Here is a 21,007-nt window from a genome sequence, read left to right on the forward strand (position 1 = left end):
GGCCTTCCTCAAATAAACCTCCAGTGAAGGGCCAGCACCCTTCTGAGGTCTGTCCACACAGAGACCTGGAAAGACAGCAGGCAAGATGACTCAAACCTGCTTTCTTTTGGAGGGTGAGGGTGGGATACCCAAGGGAGGTGGAGGGGTAGAGCTGAGAGGAGGTAAAGCAGAGGGGAGATAAGAGTCCCCAGCCCTGAGAACTGTATGTAGTGAGGACACTTTCAAGGCCCATTGCCCATGGTGTTTAGGTCATTCTGACCCGGTTCCAGTCCACTCACAGACCAGTTATGTGTCTCGAAGCAAGGGATTAACTTGTGAGCCTCAGTTTACTCATGGAGAAACAGGACGCTAGTCACACCTGCTTTCCAAGGTTGGCGGACTCAGCACAGCGAAAGGCGCTTAGTATGTGATTGCTGTGCTCTCTGCTTCTCTGCTGTGCCTGTCCTATGTGTTGACGACTATGACTTCCAACCCATGCCCACTCCTCATGCCTCTGCCTACCCCATTGTTCCCTTCTTCCCTGCTCCCTCTCCTCCAGAACATTGCATCTGACTTCTTCCAGAGGAACCACTGAGGTTCCCATTGGCAGGAGGTGGGGCTGGCCAGCCCATTCAGAGGTGTGGTCAAGAAGAGACCACATAGACTTCAGTCCCTCTTTTGGAAAAGAGGTGCCATCCCCATGCTGTGGCTGAGGCTGGGGTAGCCCAGACAGCTCCTGGTAGAAAGTGGGCAGTAGGCAGAGCTTCTGACAGGGTCTAGATTTCTGTTCTTGCCCTGGAAGCAGCAGGCTCTGAAGTTTCCCAGGAATGTAGCTAGTCTTCCTTTTCCATATCCCCTGCCTCCCTGGGCTTCTCTGTCTGTTTGTCCTTTCCTCTGGAAGCTCCAGAGATGCCCAGAGTTCTCCATGGCAGACAGAAGCCCATAAGATAGGAAGCGGCCATGCCAACTGATGTTGGGGGCTGTCATGCCAAATTCAGGGCTCCTAGACATGGAGGCAAACACCCTTTGCTTGCCTTTGTTTTCTCATCTCCCCAGGCAGGCTGGACTGGGGGGGGGGAGTCAACAAGCCATCCATTTGGTCCTGTGCTCAAGATTTGTTCTCTCCTCCCAAGCCTGTAGAGGGAAGGTTACATACAGGCTGACCTCGGAGACAGAGGAAAGCTCCCAGCTACAGCACTGAAGCTTGAGGACAGCTGCCTAAGAGGGGCTTTCTCCTGTTAATTGGTGAGGCATTCAGTTCAGGACATGTGCAACCTAGGGGTGCCTCAAGGATGTAGCATGTGAATTGCCAAGTGCATGGCCAACCTGGGCAGTTTATACATTCATAAAAGCTGCTGTTGTTGGCATCCTGATATCAGAGAGCGGCTGAAGAGATCAGATGGGGAAATGCATGCAGATCCATCCCCAGCACTGAATCTCACACACTGTGAGAGTTCCATCCTGGGTGGTTCCACCAGGGAAGTCTGCCAAAGGGATGGAAGAGTGGCTAGCCCTGGGCCCTGGGTGAGAACCCAGAACCCTTGTCTTTGTAGTACCGTGGTCCCTTGTGCTACTTACAAAGATCCAGCCAGGTCTGCCTGGAGCTCATGCCTGTAACCCCATTACTGAAAAGGCTGAGAAAGGGGGATTGTGATTTTCAGGCCTGCCTGGGCTACATAGGGTAACCCTATCTCAAATAAGTAAGTAAATAAGAAATAAAAGATCTGGCAGAGCCGGCCCAGCTCTCACAGAGAGCTGAGGTAAAGGGGACTGAGCCCCGACGGTCACCAAGCCTGCGGAGCCTTCCTACCTGGATAGAGTATGTTGTGTTGTAATCACTGTACAGGTTCTGAATGGCGACGTCGGAGCCGTTCATGGTGCAAGGACTGTAGGGCTCCCCCTTGCGTTGCAGCTTGTCCTGTGGAGAGAGGTGGCTCATGGAGACCCCTGGCCATATGTGTTTCCCGCGGAACCGATGGGATGCTTCAAAGGGGTGGGGAGTTGTAGGTCCCAAAGGGCCGAAGGACTCAGCGTGTCTAGAGCATTGCCAGATACTGAGGTCTGCACTGAGGCAGAAGAATGCTACTTCCAGGCCATGGTAGGACAGGGGAGCTTCTCCCCTCAGCCCTCTCCACTCAGGCTGCCCTGGGGACCCCTGTTGTACCACCAGCACCCCGATGGACGTCTCAGTTCCCGTCAAAGCGTAGATGCCCTCTTCTTTGATGAAGGGGTATGTCCGCTGTTCATGGAGCATCAGTCTGGCCCCTGCTGTGGACGCAAGGAAGGGGACGTAGTCCTCTGGGCCGATGTCCAGGATCAACTTGAGACCTGTGAGGGAAGGATAGGGAGGGCAGTTGAACTTGGACATCCCCCAGACGGAAGGGAGACCCGCCACCCAAGTGTTCAGCCAAGGGGCTTCTCCTGGGCTCATGTGCTCCACCTGTAGTCTCCCGTCTCCACAGCACGCCCTGCCCACCCGTGGTGCCCAGCTCATTCCCTCCACGACGACATGTGACCTCATTCTCCCCCGTTCAGTCCTTCCCAGTGGCGTTTGCTCCTTCCTGCTACACCCCTGAAGATGCTTTTCCCTGGCTCTGGAATGCCGTTCCCGCCCTCTCCTTTCTTCTGGAACGTCCCATTCTTTCTCTGGGCTGCAGTCAGTATCACTTCCTCCAACAGCCTTCCTGCTTGTTCAGAGTGTGCCCCCTCCTAGCTCTGGAACGTTCCTTCCCAGGACCCGCCTTCCTCGCCTTCTCTTTGTCTGTCTTCTTCCCAGCTGGGCTGCCTGGTTTTGAGGCAGACTTGTTCCCAGCCCTGAGCTTGGGCCGCTAGGGTAGCCATCTCTGCCTGAGACAACCAGAGCTGCCACTGGCTTAGCACTTGCTACACAGTATGTGCTAGTGAGGTGCTCATTTAGGACAGATCTGGCTAGGTAGCTCAGGCTGGCCTCAAACTGGTGATCTTCTTATCTCAGCCTCTTGATTGCTATATGCCTGATTGTTATTATGCCTGGCTATAAGGTGCTTTATTACAAAATATCCCTATTATTGAATGCTCACCAAAAAACCCATGAGCTACTATAATTATCCTGGTTTTACAGGTAAGCAAACCGATACACAAAGAGGTAAAGGGACTTCTCCAAGGCCACACTGGGAGGAAAAGAATTTTCTAGGTTCTAAGGGGGCCCACTGGCTCCTTATTGTAATTACGTCTCTCTCAAGAGAATAGTCCAGCCATCTGTTGACTGCTTTTGCTGACAAGGGCTGGGTTAAGGCGGTCAGCTCCGTGGCCTCCTCTTGGCCAGTAACTCTGATGTTCAAGGAAGGCCATCTTGCCTTTTGATGGTTAGGAGTGTCACAGCCTGAAACTGTGCTATGCCCCCAAAGTGGGTGTTGGGGTGTGGGCTGAGACTTGTGGCCTTCTATCTCACTTCAGCCACTCAAGGGTTGGGATTACAGGTGTACCCCACAACAGTCAGCATCCCCCAGCCTTCCTCTAGAACACAGGACAGTGGAATGGGGACCTGTCACCAGCCATGTTCCACTGCCTCTCCACTCCTTGCTCTTTCCTGCTGTTAGGCTGCTCTTTGCTCTGTCAACAGTCAGTGACCTTGGACCCATTGTGTAAAACCTTTACAGAGTGCCCAAAACAGGCTGGACACGCATGATTTCCCAACCAGATGAGGTGGCCTCTTCTTAACACAAGGTGTGTGACTCAGAAGTTGAAATTGTTGCGGGCCCTTCTTAGCTACCATGTACTGTGTTCTCAAGGAAGACATTGATGCTTTGAGAACCTATCACAGCCATGAGCTGTGACAACAAATTAGGAATACTAGCCTGGACCCCAGCCTGGACCCCAGGAATACCAGCCTGGACCCCAGCCTCGCCATAACCTAACCTTAACCCTAACCTAACCCTAACCTTCACCTAACCCTTACCCTAATCTTAACATTAACCTAACCATAACCTTAACCGTAAGCTAACCCTAACACTTACCCTAATGTTTTACCTAACCCCTAACACTAACCCTAACCTAATTCTAACATTAACGTAACCATAAACCTAATCTAACCCTAACCCTAACATTTACCCTAACCCTAATCTAACCCCTAACACTAATCCTAACTTAATTCTAACCTTAACCTAATCATAGCACTAACCTAACCATAACCCTAATATTTATCCTAACCCCTAAACTAACCCTAACCTAACCTAACCATAACCTTAACCTTACCCTAACCATAACTATATCCCTAACCCCTAACCCAACCCTAACCCTAACGCCTAACCTAACCTAACTCTAACCCTTACCCTAACCCTTACCCTGGGCAGAGGGCTCCCCCAAGGGGGTGCTGCCCTGGTCTGCTGAAGAAGGGGTAGGCCACTGCTGCCCACCTTTCAAACCCTTCAGAGAAGCCACATCTCATAGTGTCTCCTTGCAAACCAAAACTCACCAAATTCAGTCCCAGGGTTGGCAGAAGGAAGCGCCATCTCTGTCATGCCCCAGTTGAAGATGTAGCAGTTGCCGTAATCTGGGTAGAAGATAGATGTGAAGTTCCTGAAATGAATAGCAGAGGTTGGAGGGCAGGGAGCTTTGCCTGGGCAGAGGGCTCCCCCAAGGGCACTGCTCCATCTGCTGAAGAAGGAAGTGGGGCGCTGCTGCCTGCCTTGCAAACACTCCAGAGAGGGGCAGGAGGGAGAGCTAGAGTAGTCTGCTCCTTGTGGATCACAGCAGGGAGACTCCTGGAAGGCTGCAAGGGGGAAGGGAGCAAGTCTCTCCTGGCTGGGGCTGGTTTTGCCTTTGTGGCTTGTGAAGGAGAAATGCTCTCAGAGCCTTGTCTCAGTTACTGCACCTTCCAAAGGACGCGGCCTTGTCCTGTCCCCTTCTGCTTTTACCTTCGAGATCCATCTCACTGTACAGGCCACGCTAGCCTGGGCATGGGGAACCTCAGCCCTGTCTCTCCAGGGTTGGGATTCGAGATGTGTGCCACTCTGCCTGGCTTTGTGGCAGCTTCTTGCATCTCTCTCCAGGCTAGGGCTCTCTAAAACGATGCTGTTGCCATCTTCAAAGCAATCAGCAAAGTCTCTCGATGCTATTGATTAGATATACAGCTCCAATTTCCGTTTGTCTTGCAAAGATTAAATTTGTTTATTTAAATCAAGACCTAAATAATTTTAATGGGTGGTTTAATTGTAATTGGTTAATAAGCCCTGTTAATCTCTTTTGACTGTGTCTCTTGGGCTGAGAGGAAAAGCCCAAACCACACAAGCCTGACAGCCTGAGACTGATTCCCAAGACCCAGAGGGGAGAGGAGGAAACCGAGCATTAAGAGGTCAGCCTGGTCTACACGAGCTAGTTCCAGGACAGGCTTCAAAGCTACAAAGAAACCCTGTCTCGAAAAACCAAAAAAACAAAACAAACAAACAAACAAACAAACAAAGAGTCATCCTCTGACCTCCACGGATACACCGTGGCAGTCATGCACATATGCGTGCGTGCACACACACACACACACACTCACTGGCCCTAGCTTGTCCAATTCTATCTAAGGCTCAGTCTCTGGTCCAAGCTCCCCAGAACTCCTGTTCCCCTTGTTCCCCAACAGCTCTCATGCTAGACTCCCTGCAGAAACCCTGTCCCACCTTTGCTTCATCCTGCCGTGGAACATCAGGGCTATTGTCCCTGGTAGTGACTGAGGCAAGGCACACCCCTCAGACCCCTTGGCTTCGTCCCTGTCATTCACCGCACTTCAGCCACACTCCAGATGTTTGTAAACACAGCCCTCTGCACACCTGCTATTCCTGGCAGCTAGAACATTATCTGACCAGCCCATCAAATAGTTGGTTTCTTCATTTCCTTCTGTTTCAGCTCCTCCGAGACTCCTGAGTATTCCTGCCTGCCCCCCCTCCCCCGCAAAGTAATAGAACTTGGCAGACTATGACTAGGAGTTAGGAATTGATACCCCCTCCCCCCAACACACATTTCCACCTCTTTACTGCCTTCAATTTAACACAGGACTGGGAAACACACCCATTTATTTGCTTACCTATCTGCTGCTCCAGCTATGGACCCTGAGCCTAAGGAGAGCCATGACTTTGGAGCTGCAGGATGCTAGCTCAGAGGTACTGACTGGCTCAGCTGCCTTGAACTGACTTCTGACTTCACTCTTTCCTAGTCCAGTGAACTTGATGATGTATTTAATGTCTCTGAGCTTCATGGACACCTTCTATGTGTATATCCCAGGAATAATAGCAACAGCTACTGCCTTCCAGGACCGAGCTGAGGGAGAGATACCTCACAAACTGTGACATGCAAAGCACCATGGCTGGTTCTGTTCACACCTCTGCTTCCAGGGTCCAGCCCATAATGCAGCAGCACACAGACATTTGGTAAATATTTGTTGAATAAACTGTGGTATGTGATGAGGACATCGGGAAGAGATAAAACTGGGGTAGAGGTGAGTCAGGGAAGGTGTCTCAGCCAAGACAGGGCCTGAGGAGACTCAAAGGCTGAGGAAGAGGTGGCAGAGTCTAGTGGGAAAGGGAAGGGTATATCCTGTCGGGAGCATAGCACCAGCAAAGACTTGGAGGGGAACAGGGGCTCTGAGCAGACACCATAGGGTCTCATATGGTGTGGGTCAGAGCTGAACAAACAGACTGCAGCCAGGCCCTGTTCTGAAGGGAGAGGCCTCACCCCAGACTGTGAGGACATTGTGTTTCCAAGTGACTGTCTCGGGCAGATGCAGCCCAGAAGGGATCAGGAGACTGCTAGGGTGTGGCCAGTTCCCCACTGCAAATTGAACTCTGGGCTGTCATCTCTGTCCACTTCATTTGTTGGTGATGCCTGTCACCTAGAAAGACTGTGGACAACTTTAGTAACCTCTAGTTCCAGAGCAAGCATCCCCTCTATAAACATTTTCTGGGATAGGGGTCATGAATGCAGAGGCCTGCAAGCAAGCCTTCGGAAATGACTGGGAGACAGCTAGGGACACTCATGGCCACTGTGGTGTCAGGTGCTCTGGAGACTTGAACTTAGGAGTTCCACGCCAGACTGGACATCATATCTAGAAGAGGAGAGGGAAGGGAAGGGAGGAAGAGGTAGGAAAAATAGCTCCACTGGTAAAATATTAACTGCCAAAGTGTGAGGACCCGAGACTGGACTCCTAGCATCCATGAGTCTACTTGCCCACTCCCCACATCATGTGACCATTCGCTTACTCTGTCAAATCATATGACTCACTTCCAGAATAAGGGAAGGCAATACCCAAGTGAGGAAGATGGTGCCGTGTGTACTATAACCCGGCTACCATGCTCCACCGGTTGTGATTTCTTACAGGCATCAGGTGTCCTCGGGCAGGCTTCTCCCAGCCTGTCACTCCTGCTAAGATCAAACAGGTCCACCCACATCAAGGGCTTCCCCTGAGACATCCAACCAGTGCTCTAAAGCACTCAAGGTCACCCCCTCAAAGAAGTTGGAGAAATGGTCCTACCAAAGAGGTTCTGTGTTCAATGCCACCTGTTCTCCTGGATGGAGTCCTTAGCAGGAAAATGTCACATAGGAAAATGGATGAAATCAGAACAAAGCAGGTTGCTTCCTCCCTAGAGATGCAAGTTTGCATTCTTAGCTGTTTGCTTTTGCCGTGCTGGGGATCTGACCCAGGACCCTTATGTGCTACGGACTTTGAACCTCTACTGCTGACCTATATCACATTCATCTTCTTAGTTTTGACAGATTACAATTGAGAGGCAGAATGCTAAGGAAAGAGATCACTGGCCAAGGGGTCAGAGTCCTATGTGCTGGTTTTGGCAGGGTGTGTGTGGTTTATATGTGTGTGCATGGGGTTTGTATGTGTGTTGTGTGTGTATATGTGTATGGTGCATGTGTGCACATGTGCATGTGTGTGTTGTGTGTCTGGAGTCAGACCGTCAGCTCGCAAGCCCCAGGGATCTTCCTGCCTCCGTCCCTAGTGCTGAGGCTGCAGGAATGTGCAGTCATGCCCTACTTTTCACACGGGTTCCAGGGATTCAAATTCAGGTCCTCTTGCTTGCAGAGACGTGATATTATCCTCTGAGCCATCTCCTCAGTGCCCTGTCTGCCTCTTTTCAACAAATACGAAGGAATTCCATAATCAGCTTGCTTTTTACAATGAGCTGGGAGCGCGTCCTGGGTCCCAGGCACAGCTCTAAGCCTTCACCGCCGGTCCACTCGTTCAGTCCTCATGGGAGCTGCTCAGGTTTAGATAAGGAAACGGACACATAGAGAAGCTAAGTGACTTTCCGATCCGTCGTTTGTGGTGCAGTCACTGCTCAGATGCAGACATTTTTTTGCAAAGGCCCTTGTAGGAAGTGGGTGAAGTCTTGAGGGAATGCATGTTGTTGACATGGGCACAGCCTTGTCAAGCACCCCAGTGATGCAGAACCATAGGGGTGGCCAAGCCTTCCCTGGGGGAGGCCCAGAAGGACAGACAGCCTTCCTCAGGGATGAGTGCAAATGTTGGCAGTGTGCAGAAAATCCCACCATAGCTTTCTCCCCCTGAAGAGCAGGCCTGAAGACTTCTTCCTGACAGAGACTGCTCCTACCACGATCAGCTAAACATATCTCCTTGATCTAGCTGTCATAAGCCAGGCCTACTTGTCTATCTGTATGTAATAACCCTACCTCCTTGTTCAGTTGTATGTAATAATCTCCCTCCTTGTTCACCTGTATGTAATAACCTCACCTCCATGTTCTGCTGTATGTAATAACTTGCCTCGTTCTGCTGTATGTAATAAGCCGTCTCCTTGTTCAGTCGGATGTCATAATCCCACCTCCCTGATCAGCTGTACATCCTGAAGACTCTGAGCCTCCAGGCTGCTGCGGCTTCTCCATTTGAGAGCCCACACCACACGATGACAACTTTTCTAGTCTGTGTCTGCTCTTTCTTCATTCCCTCACTTCCCCAGTGAGGTCAGTCCTTGAAGCCATGCAAGATCATGGCAGATCTTTACAGGAAACACCATGACACTGGAGGCTAAGCCCTCGGACACTAACGAGAATGCTAAGGCCAGAATTCAAGATAAGGAATGAATGGCGGCTGGATTTTGTCTGACTACAGCATTCAGAAGGAGCCCCCCCCCGACTTAGCTTCTGTTGAGGAGGGGTTAAGAAAAGGAAGGTGTCTTATTGATCCTAAGGACAAGCTTAAGAGACACAAGGTTAAGCTGGCTGTTCTGAAACATTGTACAGTGACAGTGGCACAATTTGTCACCTTGGTGGAGATGGCTGGTGCTTTCCCTGGTAGTCACTTGGACAGACATTACTAAGGCAAGTGTTGTCTGACTGACAATTGCATATTAATTAATAAAAGAATAGGAAGTGATAGGGGAGAGAGAGAGACAAAGACATACACAGAGAGAGACAGAGAGAGAGAGAGAGAGAGAGAGAGAGAGAGAGAGAGAGAGAGAGAGAAGCTAAGTGATTGGGGTGGGAGTGTCTGAACACGCAAGTGCTGGCTAATGTTCAAATCTAGACTGCATGATGTCTCGGCGTAGCTCTGATGCATGCTCCTAACTCTGAATCTTTCCTCGGAGGAACATTTATATGGCCAAGAGGGGGCACAGAACCAGAGAGCAAAGAGGCCAGGGATAGGAGCATCAGGAGCCCAGGACAGTAGAAGGCAAGGGCACAGTTCCACTCAGTTCCCACTCAGGAAGCTTGGGAGTAAGGGACAGCCCAGATGCAGGTTGGCTATGGTTTCGTGACAAGGTGACTGGGTGGCCCCTTTTGTTCAGAGGCTTGGCTTGGGAGATTTGAAAGAAGTGGGTGGGGAGGGTGACTTCAGATAGCTTTGTTTTCTTTCTTTTCATTCTTTCCCTTTCCCCTCCCCTATCCTCCCATCCCCACCCCATCTCTCTTTCTTCCCAGGGTCTCACACAGCACAGCCTTGAACTCCTGCTCCCTTGTCTCACCTGCTGGGACTACAGGCATCTGCCGCCATGCCTGGGTGTCTGAGCTCCATCTTGTATGAATTGTAGAGGCCTCTGATTCTACCACTTACCAGTGGTGAGACTTAACCTCTTTGAGGCAAGTGGGGAAAATAGTACCCTTCATGGCTTGTTGCCGGGATGAATTATAATTTCGTATGTGAGAAGTGTTCAGAATAGAGTTTGGCCCATAGGAGGTCCAGTAAACATTGCATCATGACTGAATTTGAATTCATTATCAAATGTGGGTTTAGTAATAAGAATAACTAGGTGAAATCCAACCTGCCTTAAGACAGGCCTGTCCTTTCAATGGAGTATCACTATGCCATTATTACAACCATGGGGGCCACTATCTTTCTGATTTGCATTTTGGGACACTGGTTCTATATTGCATGGTGTGTGTGTGTGTGTGTGTGTGTGTAGCCAAGGAATTCTTGGTCCTCCTGTCTCTGCCTCCTGGGGGCCAAGACCACAGGCTTGTACCATCACTTTTGGTTTGATTGGCAACTCCTTGATATTGTGTGCAAGATGCCTGTCCAGACACCTGAATAGAGAGGAGGGCAGAGGATCTGCAGCTCTCGGCCGATGCTTGGCTGAGCCTGTGGAAGGTTCAGGGCCGAGCCTATGGTTCCTGTAGAACGAACCTGGATGCAAGCCATATGCCCAAGCGTGAGATTTAGGAAGGTGGCCCAGTGTGGTCGCAGAATTGGGAACTGAAGGGAGAGCTCAGACCAGGAGGACACAGTCCCCATGTCCAGGTGAGGGAGACAGGCTTCTGTGGACAAGCTGGAAGATAGCCCAGACTTCCTGGGTAGCCGTCACCCCCGGCCACTCTGCCACTCTCTCGCCATGAAGGCTCATTATAGGGAAAAGAGTCTCTCCAGCCCTCACAGGCTCTACTCTGTGTGCCAGTGTGGACCTAGCTATACCCCCTTCACAGGGACTGGTAGCGGCGGGTAAAAGGATTGTCCTGTTTTAGAGAAACGAAAACAAAAGCCAGGTGCCCACCCAGATATGCCATCAGGTGGTTGTACCATCCCCCAGCTGTTGGGAATTGCAGGCTAATGACCCAAGGCTGCCCCTGTTCCTGGGGTGGCCAACAGCCAAGTCTGACTGCTGGGGACATTATAAACGGCCTAGACCCGCTGCCAATGGAACAGCTCTGTGTTTTTATTCCTGCACACAGCAGCTCCTCTCCTGAATCAGGCCAAGCCCAGGCTTCCCCCAAAGTCATCACATCCTTGCCTGTTCTTATCTGCCTTCCTCATCTGCCCTTCCTTACTGATTTGAGCCTGTCTCAGACCCGCCTCCAACAAGCTGCAGCAAGACACCGAGGCACAGATCAGCCTGTGTGCCGTAAACAGCTACTCTAGAGCTGGGTGGGTCTGACCCCTAGCAGGCCAGGCTCCTAACTCATTCTGTTAGAGCAGGGGACAGGAGTTGCTCTCACCGATAGCTGCAGGGCTCTGTCCCAAAGAGGCAGGCTAGGATTATGCGATCAGGGGCATAGCCCATCCCCACCAGGTCCTTTCGAGGCACTTGTGAGAAGATGTCGGTGGCCTGCAGGATGTACCACTCGGTCACGGCCTGGGTGGCACTGGCGAAGTTCCGGAAGGTGCACACAGTCCCATTGGCGCTGCACTGTGGAAGGAAGAGGGGTTCCTGAAGACAGCAAGGCCACTGCTCTGAAGAACCCAGCAGGGAAGGGCGGCACCATGTCAGCTGCCCCGTGGCTTCACCCTGGTGGCGGGAAATGTGCTAGAATCCTAACTCATCCATACTCAGGGGCAACTCCAGGCTGGACATACACAGCCACCACTGGTACTCTTAGGCATGAACACAGGACACATGTACAGAAATATGGCTCCTCTCCGACACATTACACATACAGAGGCATACAAAGACACACACTCACACACAGGGGTAAACACACATACACACTCAAACACACATGGGTACAAACACATATGGACACACAAGCACACACACTCAGGTGCACAAACACACACATGCACACACATTCAGATGCACAAACACACTTGGGTACACAGACACACAAACATATATGGGTACACACACAGACATACTCAAACACATATGACTACACAGACACACAAACACACATGGTCACACACAGATATACTCTCACACACAGGCACACATACACACTCACACACATACACATACACTCACACACACATGTACATACACACACAGGGACAAACATGGACATTGCGCTCGCCCTAAGAGGTAGTGAACATATAGGCTTAGACTGAATTCTCAGACAGGTAACCTGTGACCACACTCTAAAGTGTGGCATCCACTCCTGGGCTCTGGGCCATTTGCTGGTTTGAGTGGGGGCTTTGGAGGCTGTGAGCAGGTGCTAGTGCAAGGCAAACAGTTGCCCCTCTGGAGGCTGCACACCTGACCCTTGTTAATGCCAAGGCTGACCCTCAGGGTAACCAGGGACGCTGCCGACAATGCAGGCCTCGGGGCCCCGAACTGCATCCATGGGCTCTCCAGGGGTGACATCTGGATCATGGTCTGGCTTGTGACAGAGCTCTGGGAGATGCCAGATGAGGCTTTCTCTCCCTGGGGCTGTACAAGCCGGTGGCACCTCAGCCTCAATGTAGGCAGTGGTTTCTTGGTCTCTGACTGCGTCCTCCCTACTCAATCCTTGTGAAATTGATATCACTTCCAACTCCAGAGCATGTGATCCAGGACTGGCCAATCACGGGAGGCGGTCCTGTAGCCCACTGTGATGTCAGCAGGGAGGACACAGGCCTGAGCTGAGATGGAGGGCAATGAGTTCTTATGAAAGCACCTGAGTGCCTGGATCCATGCATGCCTGGACCCAGATGCGTTCTGGACATCTTTGTGATGTGTGCCAATGGCTCCCTGCTTTGCACAAACTCATGCAGAAACTCGTTTGAGCTGCATCACTTTTGTCCCAGGGTCTCAGTCAACACACCAGCCATTTTTACTTTTTAATAAGTGCTTGCAAGGCTCAGGGAGTCTTCCGGTTGGTAAAGTGCTGGTAGCACTAGCAGGAGAACCTGAGTTGGATCCTCAGAAGTCACGTGAGAAACCCAGACAGGGGCTGAAGAGCTGGCTCAGAGGCTAAGAGCACTTGTTCCTCCAGAAGACCCAGGATTGATTCCAGGTACCCTACGGTGGCTCACAACCATCTATACCCCCAGTTCCAGGGGATCCAGCACCCTCTTCAGACCTCCATAAGCACCAGGCACATACATGATGCATAGACATTCACGCAAGCAAAAACACTCATATACATAAAATAAAATAAATTGAAAAATAATTAAAAATACGGTGAAATGGGGTTTGTTTGTAAACTCAGAGCTGGGGAGGTAGAGACAGGCAGATTCCTCAGGGTTGCTGGTCAGTTAGCCTCGCCTAAGGAGAAATGACACCTGAGGTTGTCCTCTGGCCCCTGCCCCCCCCACAATAGGTACACACACCCCTTTAATCCTTTGCATATGTACAAAACAGGTTTGGATCCTCTCAGCAAATCTTAGATTATTAATGAAAATAGATTGTCACCAACCTCTCTGGAGGGCTGTGGCCTGTGCTTGGGGAACTTACCAGCTTCATGGCCACCTTGCACCCCTGGGCATTGCAAGCGCTTCCTGGGGCTGGACTGCTGCTGTTGTGGCTGTCCCCAAACAAGTCGAGGACCAGTGGGTGGTCAGGGTTCCGTTCATCAATGAAGACCAGGGGTGTGTGGTCCCAGATGGTGAAGTTCAGGGCACTGGTGGTGTTGGTGTGACCAGTGCCCGGAGCCAGAATCTTGTCCAAGACCGCCTCCATCAGCTCATCCAGGTCCTTCAGCAGGTGTTTGACTTTGGAGTACCTAAGTGGGGAGAGGTTGCATCAAGTGGGCAAGGGACCACCATAGAAAGAGCACGCAGAGCTTGGGGTCTTCTTGCACACCAGTGTGTAAGAACTTGCTGCCACAGCAGGACCTGGTGATGCACACCTGTAATCCCAGTTATGCTGGAGGCGGAGGAAGGAGGAGCATAAATTCAAGCCCTATCTGGGCAGTGTAGTGAGATCCTGCCTCGCTCTGTATTTCTTAAAGGGCTAGAGATATGTCCTAGGGATAGCGTCCTTGCCAGCATGTGTGATACCCTGGGTTCAGCTCAGACACCACCTCTCTCCCATGGCACCCACGTGTCTCTCTTTTGTCCACTCAGTTCTCTCATTCACCAAATACATATTCAACATCGTCTACGTGCGAGGTGACATGGCCGCGGAATGCCCCTGTTGATGGCGTGTCATGGGTCAGATGTGCGGGGCCCTTTCTTTCCTTCGCTCTTTGTCACAATTTGTCACCATCCCCACTCACAGACAGGGAGACTGGCTCTTGGAAGCCACTTTGATTTCTTGGATGACCCCGGGCTCCAGCAGCAGTTATGCTCAGGGGTCCCCCTCAAAGCCTCCTCTCAGTAGAGGTAGAGGGTGGAGAGGGGGCAGGTCTGTGACCTGAGGACCAGGATCAATCACAGGATGGAGAGGTGGTGAGACTGTGAGGGTGGCTTCTGTTTTTCCTCCTCCCCCCAAGGCGTTGGAAGTGTGACCAGGCCCTGTGGAAAGGGTAAGAAAGTGTCCCTCCTTGAGTGCATTGACACAGGAGACCACTTCCTAGATATAACCCCAGTAGCACAGACATTGAGAGAAACAGTTAATAAATGGGACCTCCGGAAACTGAGAAGCTTCTGTAAAGCAAAGAACATGGTCAACAAGACAAAATGGCAGCCTACAGAATGGGAAAAGATCTTCACCAACCACACAGACAGAGGTCTGATCTCTAAAATATACAAAAAACTGGCCATCAAAAAACAAATAATTTAATAAGAAGGGGTACAGGTCTAAACAGAGAAGTCTCAACAGAGGAATCTAAAATGGTTGAAAGACACTTAAGGAAATGCCCAACATCCTTAGTCATCAGAGAAATGCAAATCAAAACAACTCTGAGATTCCATCTTATACCTGTAAGAATGGCCAAGATCAAAAACAATGATGACAGCTTATGCTGGAGAGGATGTGGGGTAAAGGGAACACTCCTGCATTGCTGGTGGGAATGTAAGCTGGTACAGCCACTTTAGAAATCAGTATGGTGATTTCTCAGAAAATTAGAAAACAACCTATTTCAAGACCCAGCAATACCTCTTTTGGGTATATACCCAAAGGATGTTAAAAATCATACCACAAACACATGTGCTCAACTATGTTCATAGCAGCATGATTTGCCATAACCAGAATCTGGAAACAACCTAAATGCCCCTCAACCAAAGAATGGATAAGGAAAATGTGGTACATTTACACATAACAGAAAAAATAACGACAGACAAATGGATGTAACTAGAAAACATCATATTGAGTGAGGTAACCCAGACCCAGAAAGACAAATATAATATGTACTCACACATAAGTGGCTTTTAGACATAAAGCGAAGAAAACCAGTCTACAGTTTACAACCCCAGAGAACCTAGACAACAACGAGGACCCTAAGAGAGACATACATGGATCTGATCTACATGGGAAGTAGAAAAAGACAAAATCTCCTGAGTAAATTGGGAGCATGGGGACCTTGAGAGAGGGAAGAAGGGGAGGGGATAGGAAGGGAGGGGAATAGAGAAAAATATATAGCTCAATTAAAAACAATTTAAAAAAGTGTCCCTCGGAGAGAATTGCTGTGGTTACTAATATTAATAATCTCTCTCTCTCTCTCTCTCTCTCTCTCTCTCTCTCTCTCTCTCTCTCTCTCTCTGAGTGTGTGTGTACTACATGCATGGTGCCCCCATGGAGGTCAGAAGAGGGTATTTGACCCCTGGGGCTGGAATTATCCTCAGTTGTGAGCACCCACTGTGGTTGCTGGGAACAAACTTGGGTCCACTGCAAACTTTCTTAACCATTGGGCCATCTCGCCAGCCTCGGCTGTATTTTTTTTTTCAGAATATGAAAATTGATAACTGTTTGCATTGTCAAATTTTATGATCTTGGTTTTTCCTTCTTGCCTTTGTACAGAGCCAAAAGGAAGCCATCGGCTACTTCAACAACTTTAAAGCGGACTCTAGGAATCTCACCTACAGCATGACCCTTTCAACCAAACCCAGCAACCAGAACTTCATCGTTTTCCGCAAGGATGTTCAAGCAGCCGTCATTGGGCACGAAAACTGTGATCTGCCATTCTTGATGAGCTACACCCTGACACACTTCCTGATAGCAGAAACATGGAGCCTTCACGAATGGCGTGTCATTCTTGCACAGGGCCACGCTAATCTTCTCTGTGTTGTTCCATATGTTCTGCCGAAGCGAGCACAGTCTGCTGTTTCTTAGACTAGGTCTCACTTGTAGTCCGAGCTTGCCCGACCTCAAGATCTTCCTGCCTCAGCCTCCTAGGTGTTGGGATTGCAGGCTGTGCTGCTCAGTCCAGGTGGTTAATGCCATGGGCTCTCTTAGGTTCCCAAGGGCTACTCAAGCAGAGGAAACCTTCTGAAAAAGATGGACCTTCTAAGGCCTGGGGCAGTGGCTTCGTGGTTAAAGTGCTTAGCGGGAGGACTGAGTTAGGTCCCCAGCATCCATGTAAACAGATACGCATGGTGGACTGCACTTTAGACCCAGTGCTGGGAACAAGGAGACAGGCAGCTTCCCACGGAGAGCCCAGTCCCACAGAGAAAGGCTGTCTCCAAACGCAACATGTGCTGCTCCCCGAGAAATGACCCCAAGGCTGACCCCTGATCTCCACACACAAATACAAAAGTCTAAGAAACTTTGGAGGACCGGGAAGGTAACCACAAAGTGTGAACTCCCTTTTAGAACTTTCCTTTGAACAAGAATATCCTCTGTCATTCCATTCTTGAATTTTCCAGACTGTTTTACCCCCGGGCCTTTGCACACACCACAACCTGAACAGTGCTTCTATCCCTCCTGGCTAGCCTTAGACAGTTTTTTACTGACTGGCTGCCTACCTGTGCCCCCAGTCTTGGTTAGATGTCTATTTGTCGTCACACCCCGAAGCCTTCTCATTGTGTAAGAGACAGCATAGCGGAATGGTTACAAAGTGGCCCTTCTGGAGTTAGACCAGGTTTCTCACCCTGAGTGGTTGAACAGATGTGCTCATCCCTCTGCAGCTGGATTCCCTTACCTGTAAACTGGGGTTTCTACAGGAATGCCCGCCTCCAGGAGAGCTGTACATGAAAGAATTGTACCAGTTCCCCTAGGTATGATCAGGCCAAGCACTGGGGGAAGTGGGGATGAGTTTCTTGATCATCAAAGTAATAACTCAGTATTTTTGGAAAAGTCTTTTAAAGTTTAGGGCTTAAAAATTTAAAAAAATGTTACTTTAGTTTATGTTCATGAGTATTTTTCCAGCATGTGTGTATGTACACTACACACTTTCAAGTGCCCATGGAAGTCAGAAGAAGGTTTCAGGTTCTCTGAACCTGGAGATATAGATGGATGTGAGCTGCATGTGGGTACTGGGAACTGAACCCAGTCCTCTGGAAAAACAGCAAGTGTTTTAGCCCCTGCACTGTCTCTCCAGCCTCCAACATATCTTTTCTTTTTTTAAATTGTTTTATATTTATGGGCGTTTTGCCTGTATATATGTCTGTGCACCATGTGCATGCCTGTCCAAAGAGTCCAGAAGAGGGCATTGTATCCCCTGGGGCTGGAGTTGCAGGCCGTTGTGAGTTGTCATGTGGGTGCTGGGATTTGAACCTGGGTCCTCTGGAAGAGTAGCTGGTGCTCTTAACTGCTGAGCCATCTCTCCAACTCCAGTATGGAAAAAATCTAATGGTTGTTTCCTCTGACAGGTTTCCTCTGGGGAGGGCGGGGCTTGGTTCTGTTTGGTGCTAACGTTTGCAGCATGCGAACAGTGGCACACAGTAGATGCTCAATAAACACAAATGCAGGATCTAGCTGCAGCATTGCAGAAAACAGGAAGCGCCATTTACACTGTATGTGGTCTTGTTTTTGAGACTGGTTCTGGCTGTACAGCCCAGGCTGGCCTGGAATTCATCATCCTGCTTCAGCCTCTGAATGCTGAGGTTATAGGTGTGTGCCACCATACCTGGCTTATAGACATGTATGTAGCTGCAGACATGAAGGGCTGGGGAGTTGGCTTAGTTGGTAAACTGTCTGATCTACGAGTATGAGGACCCGCGTTTGGTCCCCAGCACCTATGTGGAAAGGTGTGGCAGAACAAATTTGAAATCCCAGGACCCGTGTTCTGGAGAGACGTGGATCCCTGGGGCTTGGAAGTCAGCCAGGCTATGCTAATTAGCCTTGGTCATAAAGATAAACCCTGAACCTCCTCTCACCCGGGGCTCAGGTATCAGCACGGAGAGGGGGCGGGGGAGTCAATGTCTGTAAGGAAACATTTGCTGGATGTGACCGCACAATTGTGCCTGTGAACTCACAGCAAGAGCTGCACGAGATCAAGCCAAGATCCCAGCATGAAAGGGAGAGGGGGTCGTGAGATCCCACGGCTAGCTGAGTAACTATCAGAAACTGATGGCCGCTGGGGAGGGTAGGTCAGTTTCCTTCAGAGGTTTGGACCCTAAGAGGTGGCCTGTGCTCCAGTAGATGGTTCTACACCCATGTACACCCAGGCAGCACTAAGTAAAACAGAGAGAGAGAGGGAGAGGGAGAGGAGAGAGAGGAGAGAGAGCGCACACATGAAAAAGAGGTGGGAGATAAGGGAGGAACCAGAGAGATTGGAGAGGAAGTATTGGGGGGTGGCTAAATAAACTATTTTAAATAGGAGATGGACAGTGTCTTAGGCACACACCAGAGGTTGACCTTTATCCCACTCCAAAGTTACTTAGATCTAGATACACTGTGACTCTCTTTAAGTGGAGAACGCTTAGGATTTTTAAAAAATCTTATATGTTGGGGGCTGGAGAGATGGCTCAGAGGTTAAGAGCATTGCCTGTTCTTCCAAAGGTCCTGAGTTCAATCCCCAGCAACCACATGGTGGCTCACAACCATCTGTAATGAGGTCTGGTGCCCTCTTCTGGCCTGCAGGCATACACACAGACAGAATATTGTATGCATAATAAATAAATAAATATTAAAAAAAAATCTTATATGTTGCAAAAAGTGGAAGAAAGAAGGGAAAGAAAAGAGAAGCAACAAAGCAGACCATGGAGAGAAAGGAGAAATGGGAAAGAAAGGAGGAAAGAAAAAAAGGGAAGAGTCGAGCCGGCTCTGCTCCGGGGACCACCTACTGGAAGGGGCTGGAATTGCAGACTGTGACCGCCGGGAAGTTCATGGTCTTAAAGCCCATGGAGAGGGAGACGCTGACCTCCCAGCTCAGATAGGTCTGGATGAAGAGGCCCCACTGCCAGCACACCAGGCAGGCGAAGAGCAGCGTGAGCAGGAACCACATGGCCTTCTTCTTGGGGCCCTCGCAGATGATGCGTTTGGGGCCGTGTGTGTTGGTGTTGTTACAGTACCACACGAGAAGCTCCTTGTAGGTGTAGCCCGGGCCCTTCTGCAGCCGGTGCAGGCACTTCAGCAAGTACTTCTTCACTGGCATGGTGGCACCTGCTGGGACATGGGATGCCATCAGACAGGACACTGTTGAGGAAATCACAGGCCAGGAGACTGGTTACATGGTTCAGGCCTTTCTCCCTCCCTCCTTTTGCCACCTGCCATCTACCCTTCCACCTCTCTGTCCACCCAACAGAAAAGCCCTTATCGAGTGACCACAGCATAAATGAACTAGGGTCTCTGGACTCAGTGATGAACAAATCAGACAAGGTGTCTATGCCCCGCCTGACCCTCTGCTCCTTCCCCCCAGCCCATGCTGGCCTTGGATTTACCTCTACCCCCCTGTCTCTGCCTCCTGCTCACTGTGGGATTACAGGCAAGCACTCCCCATGCCCATCCTAGTGACTGAGATTTTTTTTTTGCCCCCAGGGAATGCCCATCATGATGGACCAGTTGCTAAATTTCTCAGCTCAGGTTTCCCACGTATAACATGTTGACATATCTGTTTCTTTCATTTCATTAAAAAATTACCCTATCTTAAAATTTTCGTTTTATTTATTGAATTTAGTGTGTGCAAGTGTGCCAGTGCATGCTTGTGGACAACCTCCAGGAGTCTGCTCTCTCCTACCACGTGAGTCTTGGAGACTGAAGCCAGGCCATCAGGCTCAGTAGCAAGTGCCTGAACCTCACCCCCTATCCCTTTCTTTAGAGGAGCTGAGGCTGGAGCCCTATGCATGCTAGGCAAATGCTCTGTCACCGACCTCCACCCCAAGTCTGGCCACAGCTAATTTATGGAATTGCTGAGACGGTGGGGAAAAAAAAAAGCATGCAAAGTCCAGAGCTCTTGAGGCATGAACTGACAGCCTTCGGACTCAACCAAGTGGAACCTGGTGCCGCTAAAATAACCCAGCAGAAATGCTGAGCTTCCGAGTGGGACCAGCACAAGGGCTGGGGCTCTGCACCCTGAGAGGGTGATGGTTAAACATGAGGTCTCTGAGTAGGCACGGTGGTGCCTTTTTGTAATCTCATCATTTGGGAAGCTGAGGCAGAAGGATTGCCATAAGTTACAGGCCAACTTGAGCTACAGAGTAAGACCCTGCTTCATGAAAAGCAAGGGCCTGGGGAGGGGGAGAAGACAGAGGGCGAGAGAGGACTGCAGGGAAAGAGAGACGGAAGGAAGGAGGAAGGAAAGGAAGGAGGGAGAGAGGGGGAGAGAGAGAGAGAGAGAGAGAGAGAGAGAGAGAGAGAGAGAGATCTTGAGTTCCCATCCCAAAACTACAAAACATGAAAATAAAAAAAGAAAAGCATTAGGACTGGGAATGTAGCTCAGTTGGTAGAGTCCTTGCCTAACATGTACCACAAAGCCCTGGGTTTGAGACCCAGCACCACACAAAGTGGGTGTGAGATACACAAGGATCAAGGTCCTTTCCAGCTACATAGTGAGTTCAAGTCAGCTTGACTATATGAAACCCTGTCTAAAAAACCGAAAGTAGCGAGACTTGACCGTCATACCGATTCTATATGTATGTAACTTGCCCGTAAGTTGG

At 50.0% G+C, this 21,007-nt stretch overlaps 1 protein-coding gene and 1 pseudogene across 3 annotated transcripts in view; both read right to left on the reverse strand.

The window, feature by feature from the left end:
- Window positions 1–21,007, reverse strand: part of Scnn1b (sodium channel epithelial 1 subunit beta) — a 61,649-nt gene that overhangs the window by 4,787 nt on the left and 35,855 nt on the right. The window contains exons 2-7 of one of the 3 annotated variants that reach the window (XM_057778645.1): window positions 19,196–19,514; window positions 13,545–13,812; window positions 11,392–11,582; window positions 4,433–4,536; window positions 2,144–2,307; window positions 1,790–1,897 (exon numbers count right to left, since the gene is read on the reverse strand). In XM_057778645.1, coding sequence (XP_057634628.1) covers window positions 1,790–1,897; window positions 2,144–2,307; window positions 4,433–4,536; window positions 11,392–11,582; window positions 13,545–13,812; window positions 19,196–19,506 — 1,146 coding nt within the window. In that variant the 5' untranslated portion in view covers window positions 19,507–19,514. Of the gene's footprint in view, window positions 1–1,789; window positions 1,898–2,143; window positions 2,308–4,432; window positions 4,537–11,391; window positions 11,583–13,544; window positions 13,813–19,195; window positions 19,548–21,007 lie in introns of all 3 variants that reach the window. The other 2 variants (XM_057778647.1, XM_057778644.1) reach the window with 2 other exon arrangements.
- Window positions 16,190–16,284, reverse strand: LOC130880890 (U6 spliceosomal RNA; annotated as a pseudogene).

The sequence above is a fragment of the Chionomys nivalis genome, chromosome 8 (genome assembly GCF_950005125.1).
Source record: "Chionomys nivalis chromosome 8, mChiNiv1.1, whole genome shotgun sequence".
Lineage (NCBI taxonomy): Eukaryota > Metazoa > Chordata > Mammalia > Rodentia > Cricetidae > Chionomys > Chionomys nivalis.